Source organism: Pseudorca crassidens, chromosome 10 (assembly GCF_039906515.1).
Source record: "Pseudorca crassidens isolate mPseCra1 chromosome 10, mPseCra1.hap1, whole genome shotgun sequence".
Lineage (NCBI taxonomy): Eukaryota > Metazoa > Chordata > Mammalia > Artiodactyla > Delphinidae > Pseudorca > Pseudorca crassidens.
Genome location: NC_090305.1, coordinates 79,362,329 through 79,387,844, shown reverse-complemented (window position 1 = coordinate 79,387,844; position 25,516 = coordinate 79,362,329). Strand labels below are relative to the sequence as shown.

Sequence of the window (25,516 nt, the reverse complement as noted above, 5' to 3'; positions counted from 1 at the left end):
GTTTTTTTTTTTTTTTTTTTTGCGGTACGCGGGCCTCTCACCGCTGTGGCCTCTCCCGCTGCGGAGCACAGGCTCCGGACGTGCAGGCTCAGCGGCCATGGCTCACGGGCCCAGCCGCTCCGCGGCATGTGGGATCCTCCCGGACCAGGGCAGAACCCGTGTCCCCTGCATCGGCAGGCGGACTCCCAACCACTGTGCCACCAGGGAAGCCCTGTTTTTTGTTTTTTGATGTTGGGGGTAGGAGTTTATTAATTTATTTTTGCTGTGTTGGGTCTTCGTTTCTGTGCGAGGGCTTTCTCTACTTGTGGCAAGCAGGGGCCACTCTTCATCGCGGTGCGCAGGCCTCTCACTATCGCAGCCTCTCTTGCTGCGGAGCACAAGCTCCAGACACGCAGGCTCAGTAGTTGTGGCTCACGGGCCTAGTTGCTCCGCGGCATGTGGGATCCTCCCAGACCAGGGCTCAAACCCGTGTCCCCTGCATTAGCAGGCAGATTCTCAACGACTGCACCACCAGGGAAGCCCAGGTAACAAGTTTTTCCTCCCTGTAGAGCTATAACTGCTGGCTGTTGCAGGAGTCTCCAGCGCTGGGCTACTTGAAGGAGAACAACAGAACACCTACGCATTCATATACATGTATGTATGTACATACATGTACATATGTGTGTACATGAATAAATATACATATATAAATATGTGTGTATATAAATTATACACATATATAAACTTACATCTATATGTCTATATAATTACATACAAATATGTATATAAGTACTCATTTATCCTTCTTAACTTGTATTTGGGTAATGTTTTATGAGGTACATAACATCAGCACAGTACATCTATGCTATAGAATGAATTCTGTTCCTCCAAAATTCATATGTTGAAGGCCTAACCCCCAGCTGATGGTATTTTAAAGTGGGGCCTTTGGTAGGTAATTAGGTCATGAAGGTGGAGCCCCATGGCAGGATTAGTGCCCTTATAAGAAGAGTGCCCTCTCTCTCTCTCACTCTCTCTCTGCCATGTGAGGACACAGCAAGAAGACAGCCATCTGTCACCCAGGAAGAAGGGCCTCATAAGGAAACAAACTGGCCGGCACCTTGCTCTTGGACTTCCCAGCCTCCAGAACTGTAAGAAATTTCTGTTGTTTAAGCCACACAATCTGTGATATTTTGTTAAAGCAGCCCAAGCTGACTTATATAACCTATAATTTAGAGAAATATGTATATTAGGGGTATATGATCAAAACTTTCTCCTCCCAATAAGAGTATCAGATCAAAAAGAGCTGAAGCATAAAGTTGGGGTAGAGGGAGAGCTGAGGCAAGTTCTACATGATCCTTCTCAGAAATAGGACACGCATGTGCTTCCCTGGTGGTGCAGTGGTTAAGAATCCACCTGCCAATGCAGGGGACATGGGTTCGAGCCCTGGTCCGGGAAGATCCCACATGCCGCAGAGCAGCTAAGCCCGTGCGCCACAACTACTGAGCCTGTGCTCTAGAGCCCGCGAGCCACAACTGCTGAGCCTGCGTGCCATAACTACTGAAGCCCGCATGCCTAGAGCCCTTGCTCCGCAACAAAGACAAGCCACCGCAATGAGAAGCCCACGCACTGCAGCGAAGAGTAGTCCCTACTCACCGCAACTAGAGAAAGCCCGTGCACAACAATGAAGACCCAACGCAGCCAAGAATAAATTAATTTTTAAAAAAAATAAATAGGACATGCAACTGCAATAAAGAACAAATGGTAACTGAATCCAATACTGAGAAAACATCACACAAATCCAACATGAGAGAGATTTTACAAAATAAGTGGCCTGTAGTCTTCAAAGGACAAGCTCATGAAAGACAAAGAAAGTCCCAAATTTAAGACTACAGAGGTAGGACAACCCCATGTAATGTGTGATCGTGTATTTGGATCCTAGACCAGAAAAAAAAGTTTTTAAAAACTTAACATTTTTGTTTTCCTATAAAGGACATTAGTAGGCGGGCTAATTGACTAAATTTGAGTAAGGGCTATAGATTAGATAATAGAACTCTACATTAATTTTCTGCTATGGATGATTGTATTATGCTTTTATAAGACGATGTCCTTGTTTTGAAGAAACACACCTTGAGGTATTTAAGGGTGAAGAGCAACATGGCTGCAACTTCCTCTCCAACTGTCCAGAAGAAAATAATGTGTGCCTGTGTGTCTGACAGAGAGAAGAGAGACAGAGAGAACAGAGAAAGAGAAAGTAAACGTGGTAAACTTAATACTCGGGTAATGTGGGCAAAAGGGGATACAGAAATTCCTTGTACTATTTTTGCAACGTCTCAGGAAATCTGAAATCATTTCAAAATTTAAAAATCTAAGGCCCGGGGCTTCCCTGGTGGCGCAGTGGTTGAGAGTCTGCCTGCCGATGCAGGGGACACGGGCTCGTGCCTCGGTCCGGGAAGATCCCACATGCCGCAGAGCGGCTGGGCCCATGAGCCTGCGCATCCGGAGCCCGTGCTCTGCAGCGGGAGAGACCACAACAGTGAGAGGCCCGCGTACCGCAAAAAAAAAAAAAAAAAAAAGTCTAAGGCCCAAGAATCAATGATTCCAACAAGTTCTCCACTTAAAGACCTTATACAGACAGCATGCCTATTTGCTTTCTGTTGTTTCTATTTTACAAAATAATGGAAGGTGACGTTTGCCATTAATACTGTAAATAAGCTAAAATCAAGATGGTGTTTCATGTCACCATAGGACTAAAAAGAAGTTAAAATACCCTCAAGCCCTAACAGTGACGCCATCACAGGCAACCTCTCTGCCCTGGGCACCCACCAGGCCGATCACATTCCCTCTACATCCCTCCTGTGGGCAGAGGAGTGGAAGCAGGCAGACCTACCTGGGGGATACCTGGCACCACAAATGATAAGGAATAAACAAGGAGAGAAAAAGGTCACCCAGTCTGTCTCCTGATGTAGTGCCATTTCCATAACAACCTCAGTGAAAGAATCACAGTAGATTCCTTCCAGGGAGGGGAGACTCCTCCTTCCCTCCCCCCAAAAGACAAATGGGAAACCCAGACCAAAAGGACTGTCTGGCTGCCTGGCCCCTCCCTGTAATTCCAGTCTGCTGATTCTCAGGACCCTCCTGGCCTCATCACATGGCCAGTTCCTTCCCGGGAAGCCAGCCTCTCTCAAGACTAGCAACTTTTTAGTACTGTCGGCCCTGCAGACAAGACAACTTTAGAAACTGTTGGTTCAAAGGAACAGAACAAACAGCAGAGCTTTCGATTCCTATCAGTGACCTGGGGCAATCTCAGGTGACCGCGATCTAAAACCATCCCCAATTCCCCTGCACTTGAGAAGGTGCTCGCTGGTTGCCATACCATCTTCACACAGCAGAGTCCAATTCCAAAACCCTCACATGAAAATGACCTGCTAATTGGGTACCCAGTGTCTCCATCATAAATAGATACTACAACTGGCAGTGTAATTAGCAAGTTCCCTGCCAAGACAACACCTTCCCCCCACCTCCCCCACCTCCCCCCACCGGAGAAGTTGTTCTTCCTGACAGTAAGTTTCAAATCCTAGATATTTTCGGATGGAAAGGTCTGCTCAATCAGAGGAATCTATCACCTAAGGAAAGCAATTAAAGTAGCAATTAATTCAAAATCCATACCAGCAAAAGGCAAAAAGTAAAAAGGAGGAAAATTAAGCAAAGAGCAAGCCTTATTAATGATTTCCTTTGTCTCAACTGTCCAGAAAAATGCATATTAGGATTCAAAAGCCCAGTCAGTGTCTTAATTTTCATCTTATTCTGTGATTACCAACATAAGGGTCCCACAGGCAGGTCATAATACACCTGGCACATAATAGGTCCCTAACAAATGATACAGGCTTGGGAGGAGAGAAGGTTTCTTTCTCCAAGAATCTCCTGTCCTTGACCAAAGGAGAACTTGGATCTTCATCTTTCATCTCCTAAGAATTAAGCTTTATGCCGAATAAAAGATGTTTTAATATCTTTCACAAAATGATTTTAATAATATTTTAATGTTCCAACAACCCACCAAAAGGCTGTAGACCAACATGGTAAATAAATGAGTGTTGAGATTACAGATGATTTTATTTTTCCTCTATGTACCTTTCTGAATTCCCCTATTTTCCACAATGAACATTTATCACATTTCAATTTTTTAAAATTATGAAAAACAAGGAGATCAAAATAACATTCTTATTCAAACAGAGAGCAGTCTTCAAACTGCAAGGTGCTCCAAATCACCTGAAGGTCTTGTTGAAAGGCAAATTCTGGTTCCATTAGTCTCGGGCGGGGTTGAGGTCTTGCATGTCTAACAAGCTCCCACACTATAGCTGGACAAACCTACGGAGCTTTGATTGCCAAGACTCTATAAAACACAAAAGTAATTCAGATACCGGCAATCCCAGTTTTAAAGAGATGATGATGGTAACAAGGCCTTAAATCAAATCAGGGCAACACCAGCAAAGTCCTACACTGAAAAATTAATGCATTTTGGGCTCCAGCCAGAAAGAGGGGGAAAAAAACCAAAACAAAAAACTGAACTTTACTTGGAAGTACAGTACTCTGCTAGAAGCGCTTGTCTCCGTAGTTAAAAACAAATGAAATTGCTTCTTATTGATTTTAATTTAGGTTGGAACACTTGCTGTTCAATAATGCCAGCAAAGGAAACTGTGAGTGGGGACAAGATATGATAAAAGAGACAAACTCTGGAGGCCATCAGATACTCGGCTGACCTCCGGTCTCAGCTGTAGTGAAAACGTGATAGGCAGGATTAAGTGCAGGCGGAATAGACACCCAGATGCACCATTTTGCTTTCATCTCATCCTCCAGGGCCTCTTACTATTATGGACTCTTTTTATTATTTTTTTAAATTCCAGCTCTAAGTGTTGTTCAATTAACTTTTACTCATTTCCTTAAAGATCCTTAGGATTCTCATTTACAAATAAAATCAAGAGAAGCAGTTAAGGCCAAGTGTTATTATCATGTCTCCTCAAGAGAGGCTGTCCTTAGCACTAAAATAAAAGTCCTCGAATTCCTGGAGATAAAAAGCTCAAAATGAATGAACTCGAAAAACCAAACGGAGGAATGAAACCATTATGAAAGGACTATTTTTGGCAGGCAGGGGAGACGGTCCCTGTCCTTCTCGATACACCTAGTTACCTTCCCTTTGATGTACTTCCAGCTAATGCTGGTGCCCTTTGATTGAAAATGACCCATATCAACCCTTGGTTAACATAAGCAGAAAAAGAATGTATTGAAAGGATCCTGGACATCTCAGAGAATCCAATCAACCACCAAAGAATCCAGCTTCTGAAAGGGAAGGATCAGAGCAGCTCGGGGGATTCAGGCAGCAGGAACTGAGAGAGATGTCTTCATGTCACTTGCCTCAAGCCTCCAATTCCAGGGAGAGAAGGTACGACTGGCCCAGCCTGGGTTTTGGACCTCAAGTAGGGGTAGACAGAGCCTGTTGATTAGCAGAAGGTCCCATCAAGACCATGGAGGAGGGATCAATACCCAACGAGTAGGAAAAAAAAAAAAAAATGGTAAAGAGATGCTGGGCAGGCAAAAACAAGAGCAGAATAATAATAACAACAGCCATGTGCTTGCTAGGGACCAGAGCCTTAATTATATCCTCATTTAATTTTGACATCAACTCTATGAGATAGCAATCGTTATTCCACCTCACAGATGAGCCAAAGACACAAAGCTAGTCCATGACAAAGCAAGAAGACACTACAGACTCAGTATACAAGACCACCATGAGAAAGTCATTCAGCCTTTCCCTGTGCTATTTTACGGTCTCCAGACAACAAAATCAAACCCAAATGCCTCTGCCTGGCATTCAAGGGCCAATGTCTCCAACACGGGGAGCCTCTCACATCTAAGCAGTGTCCACCCGTAAGCTGACAGTCACTAATGGCTTTATGCCATAAGGAAGCAGCTAAGATACAAGGCGGACATGGGTCCAAGCCCCAGAACTGCATGGCTTTGCCCATGGTAAACCATCTTCACCCGTTCACTACTGCCTCTGCTCACTAGTTCCCTGGGCACGTAGAAGATATGAGCCAGGCTTTCAAAGGTTTATAGAACACCTACTCTCAGGAAGGTACCTTTCCCCTTAATCTATTGCTCCTGAACACTAAGGGACTGAATCAGTATTTCAGCATTTTATTATATGGTTTTGGGGGCCTTCATTTTATTTCCCCAATTTGCACACATTTTTAGAACCTGCATAACACCAAGCAAAGTGCTATATGTGTAAAGTTTCCACTAATATTTGACTTGAACCCATGACTTGCCTTGCAATAACATGCAAGAGGATACCTTTTTTTTTTTTTTTTTTTTGGCGGTACGCGGGCCTCTCACTGTTGCGGCCTCTCCCTTTGCGGAGCACAGGCTCCGGACACACAGGCTCAGCGGCCATGGCTCACGGGCCCAGCCGCTCCGCGGCATGTGGGATCTTCCCGGACCGGGGCACGAACCCGTGTCCCCTGCATCGGCAGGCGGACTCTCAACCACTGCGCCACCAGGGAAGCCCGAGGATACCTTTTGAAGTTTAAAAAAAAAACATAACGTCCCACTGGACAGCTCAGGCCTTCATTTCTGTATCTATGGACCGGAAAAGTAAAGTCCAAAAGTCAGTGGTTTCACCCAAGACATGGTTAAATTCAACACTGATCCCATTCTTGTCAAACATTAGCAAAGGCTCCCTGGGTTCAAATTAGGCTACTCCCTAGCTGTGTTCGCTGTCTTGGCCAAACGGTTCAATCTCTTACTGTCTCTCTGCTCCACTAGAGAAAGAGTAACTATCTCAGAGTCATTCCAGGGTGATGAGAAATAATGCATTAAAAAAAACTTACCACTTTGCCCAATCCTATTGCTACCCTTGTCATTCTTACCATTGCCATACTGTAATATACATGAATATATTATATATTCAGCATTCCCGGTCAAAAAGATAAGAATATAGCAACCACCAAAATAAAGAAGCAATTCTGGGTGCTCTCGTTTACTCTTTGCATTCTTCACTGCTCTCTCACATTCTTGTGGCCACATGCTCCCAAACTGCTAAGCACAAGTCTCGCATCACGGCCGACAAAAAGCCCCACAGCTGTGCGCAGCCTGCACTCAGAAATGACTCAAACACAGAATCAGGGAGCAGAGGAAAAAGGAGGCTGCAAACCCTTTCTATTAAAACAAGGGCTTTGGTTGTATAGAGACAAAGCTGATGTGACCCTCCTTCTCACCCCTGAGCTTTCATGCTTGCCGTCTGATTAGCTAGTGTCTGGAACTAATTAACAGGTGTGCCAAGAAAGAAAGAAGGAAAACAAACCTTGGCGACTTTCTCTGGGGAACTGACGACTCCAGATTTATAACAGCTCCTTTAGGACAGAACTGGCAGAGAACTCAGTGAGACGAGTTCATTATTCACAGTGTCCACCTATTCGGCCTTCCAGTGTACCCACCACCAAGAAGGAAAAGTTAAGAATTCCTCCCCGACTACATGATGGCTTCCTTGGCTATAGACAGTGCCCAAAATATCATGGACAAAAACACGTGAGCAGACCAAGCCCGAAGCCTTGGAGAAATCAGAGTGCGAGAACGTGGGTTTGCCCGGCACAGGGGCTAAGACAGCAATGAAGGAAGCACAAATATTTTCCCTCCATCAAAGACACTACTTCTCTGTAACTACTCGGAAACCTCCAGAAACCAGTACAAATCACACACTACCTTGCAAACATGCCCTCTACAGACGAAAGGTATAATTATATCCTGTTACCCAAGGTAACTTACCAAGAGCTCCCGAAAGGTTTCTGCAGCCAAAAGAAAATAATAATCTTTTAACTCCCTTTACTTTATTCTTGACCACAGGAAGAAAATACACTTACCCAGTAAGGCTTTTTTTCCCTTACTGCTGTTAACACACGTATCGTTTACTGAGTTTAAAATGCACTGGAGCGTTTCATCAACCTTATGTCAGAACACATACAAAGCCTTGACCCCGTACAGTGGCCAAGTATGAAAGAATTCAGACATCTGTCCAACTTGGCCTTCAATCTTCAATCACCTGGACTTTCCCCTTTTCAGAACCCGGCTATCAGTCTTAAAGTACCCAGAGTTCAATCCAGTAAGTGCAATTCACAAGATGTGCCAAGCCGGCACATTCATCTATGTATGAATAGAAGTACCATGTTGTTAGGTAAAAGATGGATGGCTTTGGAGTCAGAAGTCTGGGTCCACCACTTTCAAAAGTATCTGATGCTGGGTAAGTTGCTTAATTAAGCAAAACTTCCACGTGCTCACCTGGGAAGCACAAGGATGAATTTCAGATAAGGTGTGTCCAGCCCCTAGCAAGAGGCCCACCACGCTTATAGCAGGTGCTCCATCAGTGGCCACGCCACAGTGCGACACACCTGCAGAAGGAGTAACAGCAGAATTTCCAGACACCCTCCCTCTTCCCTGCCAGACTGGCTGGGCACAGAGGTGTTCATCTGTGAACAAGCCCTGTAGAAATCAGGGCTTGGAGCAGGAAACACTACCAAGGAATAAAGTTCCCAGACCTCGTGAAAGGACATGGAGGGGGGCAGCTGTCAGTAGCAGCAGACACAGGGGATCACACCATCCCTAAAAAGGGATTTGCCTTGGTAACTCAAGAGAAATACTAAAACTCTGTGTGGACAGAAAGGTCTGGAGGACTATTTTCCTTTAAGAGTCACTCTGAAATCTGGCTCTGCCGAAGAGAATGAGAAAGTCCTCAGGGAGCTCCTTTTCTTCCCCTTCCCACGTGGGCACACACAGCTGCTCTCACCACCCCTCCCCTGGGTTTCCAAGGCAGGCTTAGGGCGGGGCCTGAGGACCCACTGACACTCCTTCAACACCCTAACTTCAAGACTTCAACATCCTTGTTTATCCCTCATAAAAGAACTTAAAACTGAAACCCAGATTCTTATCGGCTGCACCAAACAAAGGGTATGTGTCCACCCTGCCAATCGTTCCCTGGGAAGGAAGCAGCCCCATCCAGAACCTGAAGAACAATTAAACAGGGATGGATTTTCCCAGCCAACTCGCTGCTTCCCTCCCCAGCAGCGGCCACCCTCGCCCAAGTTCTTGGCCTGCAGATGTGCACTGACACACAGGACCCTGGCTAGAAACCCCTGTAGGCGGACCTGAGCTTCCTGATAGAAGTGTGTTATGTCTCTCACATTCCCCCTATTTTCCACGTCCAAATTCAGCAGCAGGTTGGCAAGTACAGAATATCTACTCTACTTGGAAGAGCCGTTCAGTTTAACATTCTGTTGTAGGAAGGAATCAAACGTCCTCTAGAGACGTTTTGGATGTGTCTCTACTATACTAACGCAGAGACAAGCCCCCGACCCATCTCAACAAATCCACAGCTGTGGCAAAGCTTGGACAACTTCCTGGTAATAACCCAGAGTGCAGTGCTTGGATCTGGTATGAGACTGGCCAGAAACAGGAACCTGGGCCGCAATAAAACCAAATACCCAGGAGCGTAAGTACACGGGCCTGGGAGACTGTGTGAGGAAAGATTCTATGGCCTCTTCCACCTGGCAGGAGGGCATGGGCGCTACGGCCCATTAGCAGTCTTGTCAGGGCATTTCTGCAGGCCACTGGCAATCTCCGAAGATCTCTAAGGTCCCCGCTGCTTTTCGAATTGCTGAGCAAGAGAGCAATCAGAATGCTCAAGGTATTCTACGCAGTCCTGGATTTCCTAGGCGGCAGAGGCTGGTGTCTTAAAAGCATGCAGGCCTGTTTGCAACACTCCACAGGTCCCACAAGGCATGACCAACTGGAACCAGAATGGGGAGAAATCAAAGCCAGGAGCTCGGCTAAATGCCCACTCACAAGCTAAAACAATAATGGTTATTATTTTCAAGTGCTTCCTATTTGCCAGGCCTGTGCCAAACGCCTTCCATGACTTACCTCATTTACTCCTTCAACAAATTCGTGGAGCGGGGACTGTTACCCCGTTTCACAGACGGGCAAACAAAGCCACAGATCTCTATCCTGATATCACCCAGACTCCAGTGCTTCCTAGGGCCAGTGTCTCCCAGAAGGCAACTCTCTCCATCAATGACAAGGGTCTCTCCTGGTCCTGTGTTTTCAAGGGGCTGGGATGGAAAACGTGATCGCTGTCACACAGGGGACTGCAGTTATGAAATGTTCTTGTGAAAGGTCAGGTAAGGTCTGAAGGAGCCCCCAAACAGACGCTATCCAATAAAAATACAGTGCAAGCCACGAATGGGAGCCACATATATAACTTTAAATGTTATGACAGTCACATGAAACAGTAAAAAGAAACAGGTGATATTACTCTTAATAGAGTCCACTTAACCCTATATATCTAAAACATCATTTCAGTAGACAATGTAAAATTTTAATGAGATATTTTACATACTTGTTCCATATGTCCTGGAAATACAGTGTGTATTTTACACTGAAAACACATCTCAATTTGGACAAGTCACATGTCAAGCGCTCAATGGCCACATGTGGCTGGGGGCTCCCATACTGGACAGCACAGCTCTACAGATATTTCACAGTAAATTAGCTAAGGCCCAACATTAGAAGGGACTTTTAGGGGGGAAATCCACACCCAGGAAACAAATATGGGCTCACTTGATGTCATCCAAGTACTTGGTATATTACCAACACCACAAATTTATCTGATGTCAGCTTCACGAAAGAATTTCTTTTGCCTTTCATCCCTGCTCTCCAATTTCCTTATCAAACATAATACTGATCAGAGGACCGCTCAAATTTTGAGAAACAAGCTACCCTAAAGGTAACAACGAATGTATTCAGAGTAAACACAAGATACTTTACCAGGTATAAACAACAGGGGGAAAGGGCCCATTTAGTCAGTCACAGTTTTGAAAACTGTTGTTTACCAAGGCCATATGTAACACTTACTTAAATAGCTAGGAATTCAAAAAGGAGTCACTTTGGAATATAAACAGTCCTAAAAGAGCCATCATCTGATGCAAAACCTCTGGGCTTTGAAGAAATGAAAAAATAAGCAACTAAGTTTAGATCCCTAAACCTCCATTAGTAAAGCTTACCCATTAGAACACGATGTAACCACCATCAAGAGACTGGACATTTTTCCTCCTGAATAAATGAATGTGAGTCAAGTATGAGCCCAAATCAATTTCATGGATCAGGAAGCCTTTGCACAGGTACTTGCTATTGATACCTGCTGTTTCAGGTCAATTTCAAAATAGCTGTATGGCTTAAAAATTGCCTGTATAGCAGCAAACCTATTTGCAAGGATATAAAAGCCCCTTGGATATGCCTGTCCAAACGCTATTTTCACAGGTTGACTGACATGTCTCAGTATAGCACAGGGATGGCATAAAAGTCCTCTCCCAGGCCAACTCTTACAAAGGATTCTAAACCCCAGTTCGGGCAGGCCTTAGCAGGAAAGAGTTCTGTGATCAACTAGCAATGTCTGCCATGGCTATGGGTAAAGATGAAGGGCCTCATGTGTCAACTGCAATCCCTGTGTAGAAAAACTGCAAAAAAACACAGGGGCAAGAAGAATACAAACACACATGCTACAGACTGTCACTGAATGTTTCTATCTGCACGTATGCAGAGCATGTGAAGGGTCCCACATTAACAGAGAGATACAGCAAGGCATGTACATCTTACCCACACAGATAATTTCAGTAATGAGAATACCAAGGGTAACCTAAGGCTGTTTCTTCAGGCAGCGGGTATTTAGGGAAAATTAAAACCTAATAGACCTTTTAATACATCTCCGTCAACAGACGATGTTCCTGAGTGGTCACGTGTGCCTTAATTCATCCACCACCTACTCTGCCAGCAGAGAAGGAACATGATATCATCCAGAAAGCCAAATTCAAATTCTGATCCCACTACTTCATTAACTGTGGGATCGTTGCTCTCCCCCGAGTTCCAGCCCTCCCACCTTTTCTTAGGGTTGCATGGTGTTAACTGAGGGCGTAGTTATGCAAGCACTTCTTTCATAAATCTTAAGCAACAGCTATTAAAAACAGGTACAATTTATACCGTCCTATGCGCCTAACGCTTTCCTGGTGCTTTGCACACAGGATCTCATTCCACGTTCGCAAGGACTCTGGGATATTGAAACTCCCATTCTACGGATGAGAAAAACAGTCAAGTAGGTACAGACCCAAGTTAGTACAGGACAAAGCTCAGATTCACTAACTTGAGCCAGTTAACGTGACTGACAGATCTGTGCAATTCCAAAAACATGCATTTGCCACTGGCCTCTTTCATCTGAATCCACCCATCTTAAGTCTCATTTCCTCAAAACCCTGTTAAAGGTCCCTAGGCATCTGAGAGTTATTTCCACAGACTGCTTTGTTTATCTGGTCAGAGTGCTTACAGTTCCCCCAGCTTCTCCAGAAATCAATTTTCCCTCGACTCAGCATCTCGAGTGAAGACACAAACCTCAGGAACCAGCAGGTCTGTCACATCAGTTAATACACTGCAGTAACTGAGACGTTTTTCTTTTAAAAAGCACATCCTAAAAAGGTCCAGAAAGAACTCTAATGCCAGAGTCACCCACCCTCTATCACATAAAATAATTTCAGCAGTTTCTGTGCAAATTGACCAATTGAGAAAATAAGGGGCTGATGCCTAAAACTGTCAAGTGATTTTCCGCACCCTCCACACGTGCCCTCTGCACACACGTAAGCAGAGAAAATGACTAGTTTTGGAAGGGAAAATAACTGGCTGGGAGACGAATAAAAGAGGGCAGGCACTGAGTAGCGATGTGCGCTAGAAAACTTAACTTATGCCTAAGCACATTTGGACTGACATGATGCACAGCTAACACCTGTTCAACCAAGGGCATTAGACAACATGGTCGAACCGATACCTGTCAAGCAAGCCCAAATGGTCAGTTCGGGCAAGCCCTTCTCCTAGACCAACCTGCCCAAAGCCATTACCAGGCAACAGATCAACATTCATCTTCACGCTCTACAGTCAGCTCAGGCAAGTTCTGCTGCCCTCTACCTACCTGGTGTCGCTGTCACCAGGACAACCAAAGCAGAAGTGAGACCGCCTACTTCTCCTGGATGACCCTACAGCCAAGGTCATTTCTGATGCAAATGAACACCAGATTCACAGAATTTAGCCTAAATTATTGCACAAGAGAGAAAAAAAGGTTTGTGACCATCAAAACCTAACCCTGCTGCCCCATGAGACATCTGACTCCTAATTAGAATATATCATTTTCAGCAATAGATACCCTGGTGACCAGTAATACAAAGTACAAATTTAGCTTCTCCGTTTTTAAAGATGGACTTCAAACACCATGACAATATATATAAACTCTGAATTCTCTTAAGAAAGATGTTGACCTTGGATATCATGTCTCTTAAGAGGATGCAATGTGACATTTCTGGAAAACACATACAATGATATTATTACTGTCTTGGAAATGTCCTGTAAGTGTTCTAGAGAGCATTAGCTGCTCATTCTCTCAGTGCTCAAAAATGACTACCACCACCTAGATACTGAGGATTCAGCAGGTGGAAGGGCTGAAGTCTTGCCCTCAAAGGGCATGGAGCCTAATTAGGCTCTGAGTCATACACGAACAGTTCACACAGATGTACCGTATATTATAATGACTACTTAAAGAACACGTGCTGGAATTAGGGTGAAGGAATTGCCTCCTCAAATCTTCCAAATGCCCATACCAAAAGCTGGACACTCTACTCCATCCAAAGTTCAGGTTTTTCTATGTTGTTGTTGGATGTATTAAGATACGTGATGTTTCCAACACAGATTAGAAATCCATACATGTGTCACATGCGAAAAATTATTAGACCAGGAAGATTATATGAAAAAATTAAGCTCTTTGGCAAGGGACCCACCAAGGTGACATCTCCAATATTAATTTACTAGATTCTACTGTATTGGTCACTGGCCTTCTGTCTCTTACCCCCCATATCATGCCCTTCTTGGGGAGTTTGGTGACAAGAAAGTGACCAAGGGCACTAGTTCTTAAATGAGAAACTTTTTAAAACTGAACAAGCCAACAGCAATTTAATCAGCAGTAAACCTGCCACATTATTATGAAGTATCCAAGCAGCAGGCTATGTGCAGAGCCAAAAAAACAACACAACAGGAGCGGTGAACTTCAGACCCATAGGAAGGGCGCCAGTTCACCAGCCAGTGATGCACTTGGTTGCGCTAGCACACGCGCACACATACACACATACACACATACACACAAGCAATCCAGGCAATCAAAACCCCAAACAACAGCAAAAAAAAGAAAAAGAGAAAGAAAAAAAAAACCTGTCCCTCAGGTAGAAATCTAGAAATCACCTATGCAGGTGGCAAACACCTCCAGAGATCAGCTGAGAATTGTAAATAACCACTGCAGCCCAGGTGAGGGCCCCATCGCAAGGGGCGCCCACTATTTAATTCCAGCTTACTGCTGTTGCCCAGCAAGACACACGCCCTACGTTGCCATACCTTCCAATTTTCCAGGAGTTGCCCAGACTTTTATGAGAAGCCCCCATGAGGGCAGGAGTCTCCGTCCGTTTTGGTCACCACGGTCTCCCCAGTGCCTGGCTCGCTGCAGGCATTCAGGATACACTTGTGGATGACATGAATGAGAAATGCCCCGCTTTTTTAATTCAACTGTTTTTCAACACAGTATGGCCAAACAGAGCACGTGCTGGCCAGAGGTGCCCTGCAGAGATCCAAATAACCCGAATGACTGTCCTTTCTCCATTCCTCTTTTCCAGGGTAAGCTCAGGAACTACCTTGGGGATTTCTTTTTAGACAAAGAATCCTGCCACCACCATCCCAATCCTAAATCACATTCAGTAGTTTTAAAATCCAGGCATAACTTCATTGGCATGAGCAAACTTCCTTTTTTCCTTTTTTTTAACCTGGACTCCAGGAGAAATCAGGTTTCCTGTTTTAAAAAAATATATAGCTTACAGGCATTTCATTAACCAAGATCCACTCACTACCTTGTTTGCTAACTCGCCCAGGATATTGTGCAGCAGGGTTTGAGAAATAATCAAAGGGTTCTTAACACCTTAAAAAGCAAACTCTCAGAGTAAAGCTAACCGGAAGGACCCCTCACAAATCACATTATAATATGGACTGGGAATCTGAGTTGTGTATTGCAGAAAGGCCACAACCTCCCAAACCACCCAGTGTGTAATCAACAATCCCTAAAAATTCCAGAAGAATTTTAGAAGCCATTTAGTTAAGGGTGAGGAAAACAACCCCAAAGAAACTGAGGGTCTTGCCCCGATCCCACAGCTGGCTTGGCGGGCTTCCATAGCTAGTTCTAAACTCCAGAGAAAAAATCCAAAACCCAAAACCATCTCGTGCCAAGCACAACTCTCTTAGACATTTTCCTGAAGTCGTAATTCAGAGCCTGCAGGCCACACTCAAATGATACATGGGATGATAATAATACCCCATTATTATAACATAACCATCGTATTCAACGCCCCAAACGAAAGTTCTCAAATTATAAACTAAATCAATTTAGATCTTTTTGAAGAGGATTCAGAAAAACTCACCACCAGCAAACTCACTCTATCAGTTATTATCAGCTTATTCAGAAGCTAAAGTAATTGGCAGAAAGGTCATCTCTTCAATGTAACCAAATAAAATCCTGTAGTAATTGCCTTACTTCCTTACTTAATTGTAGCAAATACAAGAAAACACCTTTATTTCACCCAGTGTTTATGGTACTTGCTTATATGGGAATAGCAGTGTCAAATACAAACGGCTGGGTCTGTCTGGGCCTGCCTGTGCAATTAGGAAAAACATCTTCCAAATGAACAGCAACCGTTCTGACTCGAAATTTTTTTTTCCATTCATTTATTTATTTATTTATTTATTTATGTTTGTATGCGTTGGGCCTTCCTTGCTTCGCGAGGGCTTTCCCGGCGAGCGGGGACTACTCTTTGTTGCGGTGCACGGGCTTCTCACTGCGGTGGCTTCTCTTGTTGCGGAGCACGGGCTCTAGGCACGCGGGCTCAGAGTAGTTGTGGCTCGCAGGCTCTAGAGCGCAGGCTCAGTAGTTGTGGTGCACGGACTTCGCTGCTCCTCGGAATGTGGGATCTTCCCAGACCAGGGATCGAACCTGTGTCCCCCGCACTGGCAGGCAGATTCTTAACCACTGCACCACCAGGGAAGTCCCTGACTCAAAATAATTCTAAGAGACAACTAGAGAGACATATTTTACGTACCCCCCCCCAACAAAGGTGACCTTGAACAAGTGACAACCTCCTTTTGGGTTTAGTTTCCTCATCCTCATCCTAAAGTAAGGATACTCACGGTTTCTTCCAGAGAGGATTAAAGGCATATAAGAAGCTCAGACACAGCAGCTAGATCATGGCAAGTGCTTGGTGAGTATGGGCTGTTATAACCATTGTTCCCATTTTAGAGATTCAAAAAATGAGGCCCATTTGCTCAACATAACACTGCTACAACAGATCAAGAATTTCATCCTGGACCTCTGAGGTCTCCCAGACCCCCACTACCACCCAACCCCACTTCCACAGGATGTTGAGGAATTTGCCCAGTGACATAGTGACATGACAGCTACCCAGTGACATAGCCAAGCCCAAGACTACGGCTCTTAACCTCCGCACTCACTGAATTCAAACACTTCAGGAAAAATGATATATTTTAAAAAACGAACAGAACTCACTTTTTATAAATAACCATCGCGTTGTAAATGAATCCTACTGATGATTCGTGACTAACTTGACTCTTGAAAAGTCAATGACATTTCCTCACTAATCTGGACTATGCTTTTATGTCTGGTAAATGGCTAATGGCTGTGTCTCCTACCCAAATTATTCCGAACTGATGAGTTTATCTGATTTAAGTGCACTGTGGAATTCATGTGGCTGCAGTGGTGTCAGAATTCCAACACCTCTTGGATTCATCTAATACCTCATATGAATTCCTCAAAAGTATACCCACTGCAGTATCAACTGACAACCTGCTTCCCTCTCCTTGTTAAGAAAATAGTATCACAGACCCAAAAATAAGAGCAGTTGTCCTATTTTCTTACATGGAAGTGTTACATATTCCATGAACTATGCTTTCATTGCTTCTTTTTTAGTTGCTAGATTTCGGCAGCCAACTGTGTCACTTTGCTACATCCCCAAAATAGCTAAGTTGAGTAGTTTAAAATCATATTTTGTTGTTTGGTCAAAAAACCATCATGCTGATTTCAGTCTGCAAAAAAACTGATTAGAGGGCAGGAGCTTTGCATGCACAGTGTGTGGTTCTCTCTTGTATACTCTGCAGGTCTGAATCCATGAAGACATGGAGACAAGGGCATACGTGTGTTCAAGTGTCACGCAAGTACAAAATAAAAGCAACACCCAAAGACTACTGTTTGCTTCCCATTAGTGGCACACAATTAAAACCCAGAAATGACAGTCAAAGGTAGACCCATTCTCCTTGGTTACCACACAGCACAGTAGGCCTTACAAGGGGGATGGGCATTCCAGGGTGCAGGACCAAGCAGCTCTTTCTACAGAGGATAACACCACACAGGGATCTTGCGTGGTACATTTTAAGCCTGCAGAAAACATTTATCGCCTTTTAAGCAGGGAAAGAGGAGCCTCCTTTGCGATGTGAGCAAGGAGGTTATCTCAGACTTCATGGAGGCTTTCTCATTTCTTTAAACCTCAAAATGTAACCATTTTACTAATTATATGTGGGATGCCCTCATGCCAGCCTCCCTCGCCCTCAAGAGCAAATCCAGGCACAAAAATCATCATGCAAGTTTATATAAATTTTTTCAAAATGTTTTTGTTTTTACATGTCTTTTTCAGTTCAATTTTCTTCTTTCTCTATACTCCTACCCAAATCTCTTTAACACACACAAAAAATGGTTAATTTATTGAGCACTTACTATTTACCACGCACTGTGCTAAGTCCTTTAGCATGCATTCTCATTCAAGCCTCACAAAGACCTTAGGAGTCAGGGTCCTATCACTATGCCATTTTGCAGAGAAAGAGAGGGCAAAAAAGTGAGGCACAGAGAAGTTAAGTAACTTGTCTAAAGCAGCACAGCTAGTAATGGCAGAGGCCGATTGGCTCGAGATGATATTCCGATATATTTTAAACAACTTCCCACAGCTACATGACTCAGAAAGGAAATAAAAAGTATTAACAAGTTCTAGGCTCCTAAAAGATCTCTCCTTTTCATATGCAGATAAAATAGTACAGTGATTCTCCTTCAGTGGAGAAGTTGCCTTCCATCCTCCACCCCAAAAGCAGCAGGAACACCACCCAATTCAGTTAAGGGGGCTCCGAAAAGAGAAACCGGGCACACCTGGAACCTGGTTAGCTAACTGACATTCCCCGACCCAGCCCTAAGAGCACTTTTTACAATGGGTTTTTTTTTAATCATCATATCAAGTGCTGTAGTCATAAAAATTTTAAGACTGCATAGGCCTGGCAAGCCAACTCACAAAGATCATATATTTTTTCTGTCAAAACACCAAACATTTTGCTACAAGTCATACCAGATGAAATGGCCCCTCCAATTATAGGTGTCCCTATAGAAGGAAACAACTGCTCATGAAGCCCTCTAGCTACCTCAAGCGATCTTGCACAGCCATCGCTGATAAACCTCACAGTCCTTCTCATAATAGGAAAACCCCACAAACTTATCTGTTATATATTTCAATCATCACAGGCTTTTCTGAAAATGAAATTCACCTACATTACTTCCAATCTTTTTTTTTTAAGAGACATTAACAATTTCTTTGTCTTGAAAATGAGACAAAAAGGAATTGTAGGAAAAAAGCAAGGAGAGGTAAATGGTATTTAAAAACATGCATCATTTTTGGAGTGATTTTTTTGGTTAGAACTCCACGTAAACAAATAAAAAATAAAAAGTCAGGGGCTTCCCTGGTGGCGCAGTGGTTTGAGAGCCCGCCTGCCGATGCAGGGGACACGGGTTCGTGTCCCGGTCTGGGAGGATCCCGCGTGCCGCGGAGCGGCTGGGCCCGTGAGCCATGGCCGCTGAGCCTGCGCATCCGGAGCCTGTGCTCTGCAACGGGAGAGGCCACAACAGTGAGAGGCCCGCGTACCGAGAAAAAAAAAAAAAGTCAAAGAAAAGTCATTAACAGAGAACTTTTTTTACAGGTGGGCATTTGCTCTTGTGAGTGCACACAACACTGCCATAGTTCTGGAATTGGGTCTTTTACAAGCAAGATGGTCACTTCCATTTCTCAGACAGGCAAACAAAGGTATGGGATCGTTTAATCATTTGGGAATACTTACTGAGGGCCTAATGCGTACCAAGGTAACCTCATTCTGGTTCAAATTCAGCAACGGCCCAGGGAATTCCACAAGCAGCTCTCACCGCCTGTTGGGGGCAGGCTATTCTCAGAAGAACATTCTCACTTTCCTGAGCCCCTCCCTCAGTAGCTACCAGCTTTGCCCAGATCAAGCTCAGACGGAGAACTAAATGTGGAGGCAGGGCACATCTCCTTCGCTTCCTTTATATTGTTAGATACACAGACCTTTTATTCTTTACACAGCCAGCCAAAAACGCAGCTTCACTCATTACCACCCCTCACCTGATAATGGTCAACCTATAACCAAAGCCCACCAAGAGCTTACTGGGGGATTCAAGCACTTTTATCACTTTTGAGATAACTTTAGATGCTTTGAATTTCTCCCATAAAGTCTGATTTATGAAATGTGACTACATGAAAGATATGCCCTAGAATTAAAGTGTTAATCACAACTTTTCTTCATTCTTGCAACTCAGAATGCACACCTATGTTACAACTTTATCCTGCTTAGGAATGACATTGCTGAAGGTATATTCAGATTTAAAAAAAAAAAAAAAAAAACTTTCACCATAAAAGGAAAGAGGTAAAGCAACAAAGCACCAGCAACACTTAATTGCTTTCCTCACCTAGGTATGGCTAATGTGTCCAGGCTGTCCTTTTGGTCAAGAAGTTTCCAGGAAAATGAGGGAGGGGTAAGGAAGTAGAAGGGGATAATAATAATTGTTCTCAGGCATTTTAAATGCTCTTTCATAAAAAGCAAGAAAGTTCATTTCAATTAGTGCAGTGATATGTAACTGATTATACTACAGTAACTTGGGAGTTTTTCAGAATAGAAAGATGCATCAGAAAGGGTTTTTGTTTTATTTTGCTGTGTTAAATCATCAGCATTCCCCATACTGCCTCATTTAAACAATGTTATCTTTTATCCTGTGAAAACGGGTCCATAATTAAGGGGAGATGCCCAGAGCTTCACAACTGTTTAGTTCTTTTTCTCATTTCAGCCAACCTTTCCAATAGCCATTCTGCCTGTGGCAACAGCAACTTCCCTACTTCCAAAAGGTCCTGTCATGCCTATTTGTACTAATATTCTTCATCAACTCTGTAATATGAGCACTGTTTAGAAGGAAACATCGAAAATTTTATGCCATGACTGCATTAGAGGGAACCAAGTTTCAAGACTGGATAAAGATCCTCCATTTTCAAATAAGACACTTCGGGGAAGGGGCTGTGGCGGGGGGGCATGGTTTCTCACCCCATCCCTGAAGAGTAAGACTGCTGACTTACAAATGTTACTTTTGCATTTTTCTAGTAAGTCCATAGAGGCTGTCCACCAGGACTAAAGCATGTACATGCAAATACACCAAGAGACAGCTCAGAGGGAGATTAGCAGGACATCAATCGTGGATCCTCTGATTCTGACACATCCAAGGTACACAGCAGAGCTTACCCATCTGAAATGTTTCCATCATCAGCCTCCTAGATGTAATGTAATTACTGTACAAAACATCAGAATCAAAGAGAAGGGTTTCAACTCTGAGGGCAGAAAGAGAAGTCAATTAAAAAAAAAAATTAAGTTTCCGCTGAATAGCTTAAAAATGTAAAATGTTAACCCTTCCAAATAACATAATTTATTTGCTGTTGGAGGCACTTAAATTCTCAATGGAGATATATACACCAAATGCTTAAATGAACTGTGTGTAAGATTTGCTTTAAAATAATGAGGTGTTGGGGAGGATGGGGTGGGTAAAGGAAGAGGGAAAATTGAGTTGTAACTGTTACAGCTGAGTAGGGGGTTCACAGGGTCCCATTATATTTTTCCATTTTTGTAAGTTTTTCCATAATAGAGTATTTTTTTTAGATGTCAGAAAACAACGTCCTATGCACTACATCATGTTGATAACACTTGTGCTCTGGAAAATGGAAACATCAGTTGAAACATTAATGGCGACACGGGTCCCACACCTGCCATACTGCCGTTGAGAGACTAAAAGCCACTGCTTCCCATCCTCTGGGGAAAGACTCAGGCCAGGGCAATGTTTCCAAAACCCTCCCAAATTAAAGTTACCCTCTATCTTTCACAGGAGCTGAGAACAAATGTATCAGAAAAGTTCGCACAATTCTGAGAGGAAACAAACAAAATAACCAACAAGGGATTTTGGTGAAGATGTCACAAGGAGGACCCTAATCCAACACCAGAATCATCTTTATCCCTCGTGTCAAGCAGGTAAAGCCTTCTCAGGTCAGGCCTGGCAAGAAGGGGCGTCCCAAAGAGAACTCGGGTCCCCACCGGTTGAGAGCCGCCCAGGAGCACCAGGGTGGAGCTGAGGCCGCCTCTCCGCTCCCAGGCGCATCTGCAGCGGCCCAGCCTCCAGCCCCAGCCTCATCCCACCGCGGCCCCAGGGCACCTAGGCGGGTGGAGGTGGCGGGAGCCTGACGAGTGGCTCGGGGGCGCCCCCTGAGGTCCAGCAGCGTCGCAGCAGTTTTGGAAAATGGAAAGCAGACGTCTCCGGCTCTTGACATTTTAACTTTGGTTGCAAAGGCTGCTGCTGTACCCTCTCCGGGCGCACTTTCCCAAACCACAGCCCTCCTTCCCCGCGCCTCGCACTACTGCCCCTTCCCTTTCCGACACCCTACGGCTCCCGAACCACGGAATGGGCTATTTATTTACCTCGTAGCGTGAGCACGCACAGAAAATGTGGAAGACGAAAACTGTCCCAGCCCGACGCAGGCGGCATCACTGGTGGTCCCATTTTGGATTTCAAGGCTTCCTCAGACATCAAAAAAAAGAAATCGCGGCTTGGCCCACTGACTGCACACCCAAGTGTAAGGAGAAGGCCAGAAGTGGAATTAGAAATTCCCCGTATTTCGCAAGGCTGCTCCCCTGCTGCCTCCCACTCACCCCCATTAAAACGTGACCCTTAAGAAGTTCAACCCCAGTGTGCACCTGAGCCCACTCAGACGGCAAGTCCACGACACAGGAAAAAGTCTAGGAAGCTCAATGATTAACACAAATACTGAGCACTGGGGAAGCAGGGGGGATGTTTAAGGGTAAACGTCCACACCGCCCCCGGGTCCCAGTGGAGGCAGGACCCTGGTGAGCAAACCCCAGGCCTCGGGTGAGTGTGAACGCACGTCCTCGCTCGGCATCCGAGCTGGGGTTCTGGGCTGTGGCCGGAGTTCCGTGCGGTTCCGGGGACAGGAGAATGCCCAAAGGGAAATGCGAGGTGCCCGAAGAAAAAACAGTGCTTTGCTTCTCTGCCCCTCGAGGCCACCCCCGTGCCTGCAAAGGGGAAACTCGCTGCCAGTCCCCGAGGGCAGCAAGAGCGCCCGCGACCTCATCCAGGGCGCACGACGGAGGTGGGGGAGCCGGTGCACCAAAACCGTGCGCTCGGGCCACCCGGGGACAGGCGGTTATGACAAGGGGGAGCAGAAACATCGGGAGGCAGGTTCCTTTTTTTCTGGATAACACCCTCCTCCAAATATCCAGGAGCTGGTGGATGAGAAGGCAGAAAAGCGGGGGGGGGGGGGTTCCCTGTCCTTAGGAGAGCAAAGGATGAAAAACGAATCGCTCCCTTCTTCCCACCCCTTCCCCGACTAAGGGCACAGGACAAGGCCTCCACCTGGGGGAGGGGGCTGGACAGACCGAAGGGAGCTCAGGGCTGCAGCCTGGGGGGAAAGGGGAGGCTACAAGAGGAAAGAGGGAGACAGCTGGCTTCTGCCCTCCCCTAGTGGAAAGAGGAGGTGGGGGGGTCGGCCGGTGGAGGGCTGGAAGTGGAGGGTCGCCGAGCCGCACACCGCTACGTGCGGTGATTTATTATCTTCATCAATGGCCAATACTTTTCCTGTCTTAACCCGACCAGAAAGGAGCGGGTCTGGGTCTGCCAGCCGCGAACAGCCTGCAAAAGGGTAAAGATGAAGGTAGGCAAGGCGCGAGACAGAAAAAAATCCGCCCCGGCACGAACAGCAATTCAGTTGCCGACCCGCCCCCAGACCCGAGCAGCCCAGCCAAGCAGAGTTGGGGGATAAAGGGGCCGCGAGCCCGGGCTGGGGGAGCCACGAATCTCCCTAAACCGCCTGCTCCCTGCCCTCCTACCGCTCCCAGGCCCCCGCGCCCAGGAAGGCTCCATCGCGCCGGCACCGAAGCTCAGCCCGTGCCCCAGCCCCGAGCCAGGGTCGTCCCTGACCCCCGAGACCAGAACGCAGGCTGCTTCCAACATCTCCAGTCCGCCACGGCCAGCCTCCAGCTTCCATTCCCCGAACACTAGCCTCTCCAAAGAGTCGGGGAGCAGCAAATCAAGTCCCCCCCTTCTGAGCCCCTTCAACCCTCGCCTGAGCGAGGGACGCACCCTGGGCCCCCCAAACCCACAGAGACATACTCCCCATGGCCCCAATCTCCCCAACAGTCCCAGAGCGCTAGCTCTCCCGAACAGCGGCGGGTCAACAGAACGAGTCTTTTCTCCTGACTCCGACTCCCCCGGGCCCCCTAAACCCGAGCGAGAGACACACTCCTGCGGCCCCTGTCCCCCTCCCCGGCCAGCCCCTGCTTCCACCGTGCCCAACCACCAGCCTCCCAAATTACGCCGCCAGAACCAGCGGAGCGGCTCCCTCTCTCCTCCGCGGGCGTCGACCCTCCTCCACCCTCTCCGGGGTCTCCGGGACGGGCACCCGAGCTCCATGCCCCGGCGGCAACTCCGCATCCCCCGCGCGCGCTGCCCAGGGCCGCGTCCCCTCGGCGGCCGGCACTCACCGGGGAAGCACACGACATAATGGAGCACGGAACTGGTGATTTTCAGGAACAAAATCCACCAACACGGTTCCAGTAACCTCCGCATGTCCGAAAACGCACATCGAAAAGAAGAAAGCAGGGAGGGGGTAAACTTGTTGAATAAGTTCTTGCCTCGGTGTAAGCCTTCGCTAAGCCCGGGCTCTTCCCTTGCTAGTCCGCTCTACTGGGCCCCCGCGCTCAGCGGACCGAGTCCCCCTGGAATCCGGGAAGCCGCCGAGCGCCCCCCGGAAAATCTCAAAAAGTGACCGAGAACGCGGAGCCACGCTGGGGACGATCCTCGGCGGAGAAGGGCTGCTTTCCGTTCAAAAAGGAGCGAGCCGAGCGGGCAGGGCGAGGAGTCGACGGGCGGCAGTGATGCCTGGGGCCCGGGGTAGGCAGGGACCGCAGGCGGCGGCGGCGAGCAGCCGAGGATCCCCAACTTGAGTCGGCAGCGCAGCCCGAGAGCCGGCGGGCGGCGGCGGGGCTGAGCGCGGCGCTGCGTCTCCGGGCTTCAGGCAGGCAGCTCCTTCCAGGGCCCGGGGAAGGAAGAAGGCATGTTTGCGAGCGGGGAAGGGGCGGGTAAAGGCGGGGGGAGCGAAGAGCCCCCCAAAATAGAAACAGCCAGAGGAAACCGAGGGAAACACAAAGGATCTCAGAGGGACGCTAGGGCGAGGGCGCCTTCAGTCCATGCTCCTGAAAGTTGTGGCTCTGGCGCGAGCTGGGGAGGATCGGGGAGCGCGGGGCTGGAAACTAGCCATTCCTCCATACAGGAAGTAACATGTGAGCATGGATCCTGGCAGAGACTTTAAAGCCGGCGAGCGAGCGAGCAAGGGGCGCGCGGCGGCGGTGGCGGCGGCGCGCGACCCGGGGCGCGCAGCCGGGCTGCCGGCGGCGGGTGCGCGCGCCCCGTGCGCGCGCCCCGTGCTCTTAAAGCAGCCGCACTCGGCTCCCAGCTCGCAGGCGTCTTACAACCCGGTTCTCCCCGCCCACAGCCCCGGGTGCTGCAGTGTCGTCTGGGGCAGTTTCGGGGCTAGGAGCCGCTCTGGACGGGTCTCGGAGAGGAGGAGGAGAGCGACTGCCTTTGGGACCGGCGAGTCTCTCCCAGATTCCCGTCCTGCGAGTTCTTAAAGACGCCGCGCTGCGAGCGGGCTTGGCGAGGTTTCCCCCGCCCCCTCTGCGTTGCTCGCGCATCCGAGACTTGGGGGGGCCCAGTCTCCGGTTTGAGGAGAGGTTGGGGCGGCCTGCTGCCTTTACAGGGCAAGGAGGTTTCATGTTGGGTTTCTTCGCCCTGGCAGCACCGCGGTGGGGCGCTTCCTGCCCGCCCCCTGTTCACTCCATGCTCGCGCCCCCAACCCGGCGAATGCCCCCGCCTGGAAACAAAGCCAAGCGGCCTTCGCACTCGGGCTCCGCGTTGGGGTTTAATTTC

The 25,516-nt window shown here is 46.9% G+C and overlaps 1 protein-coding gene across 5 annotated transcripts in view; it reads right to left on the bottom strand.

The window, feature by feature from the left end:
• PTPRG (protein tyrosine phosphatase receptor type G) overlaps positions 1-24,933 on the bottom strand; it is a 725,670-nt gene extending 700,737 nt beyond the window's left edge. The window contains exon 1 of one of the 5 annotated variants that reach the window (XM_067755032.1): positions 24,073-24,933. In XM_067755032.1, the coding sequence (XP_067611133.1) occupies positions 24,073-24,157 (85 nt within the window). In that variant the 5' untranslated portion in view covers positions 24,158-24,933. Of the gene's footprint in view, positions 1-21,993; positions 22,474-24,072 lie in introns of those variants that run through there. The other 4 variants (XM_067755034.1, XM_067755031.1, XM_067755030.1 and 1 more) reach the window with 4 other exon arrangements.
• Between the last annotated feature and the right edge of the window lie 583 nt (positions 24,934-25,516).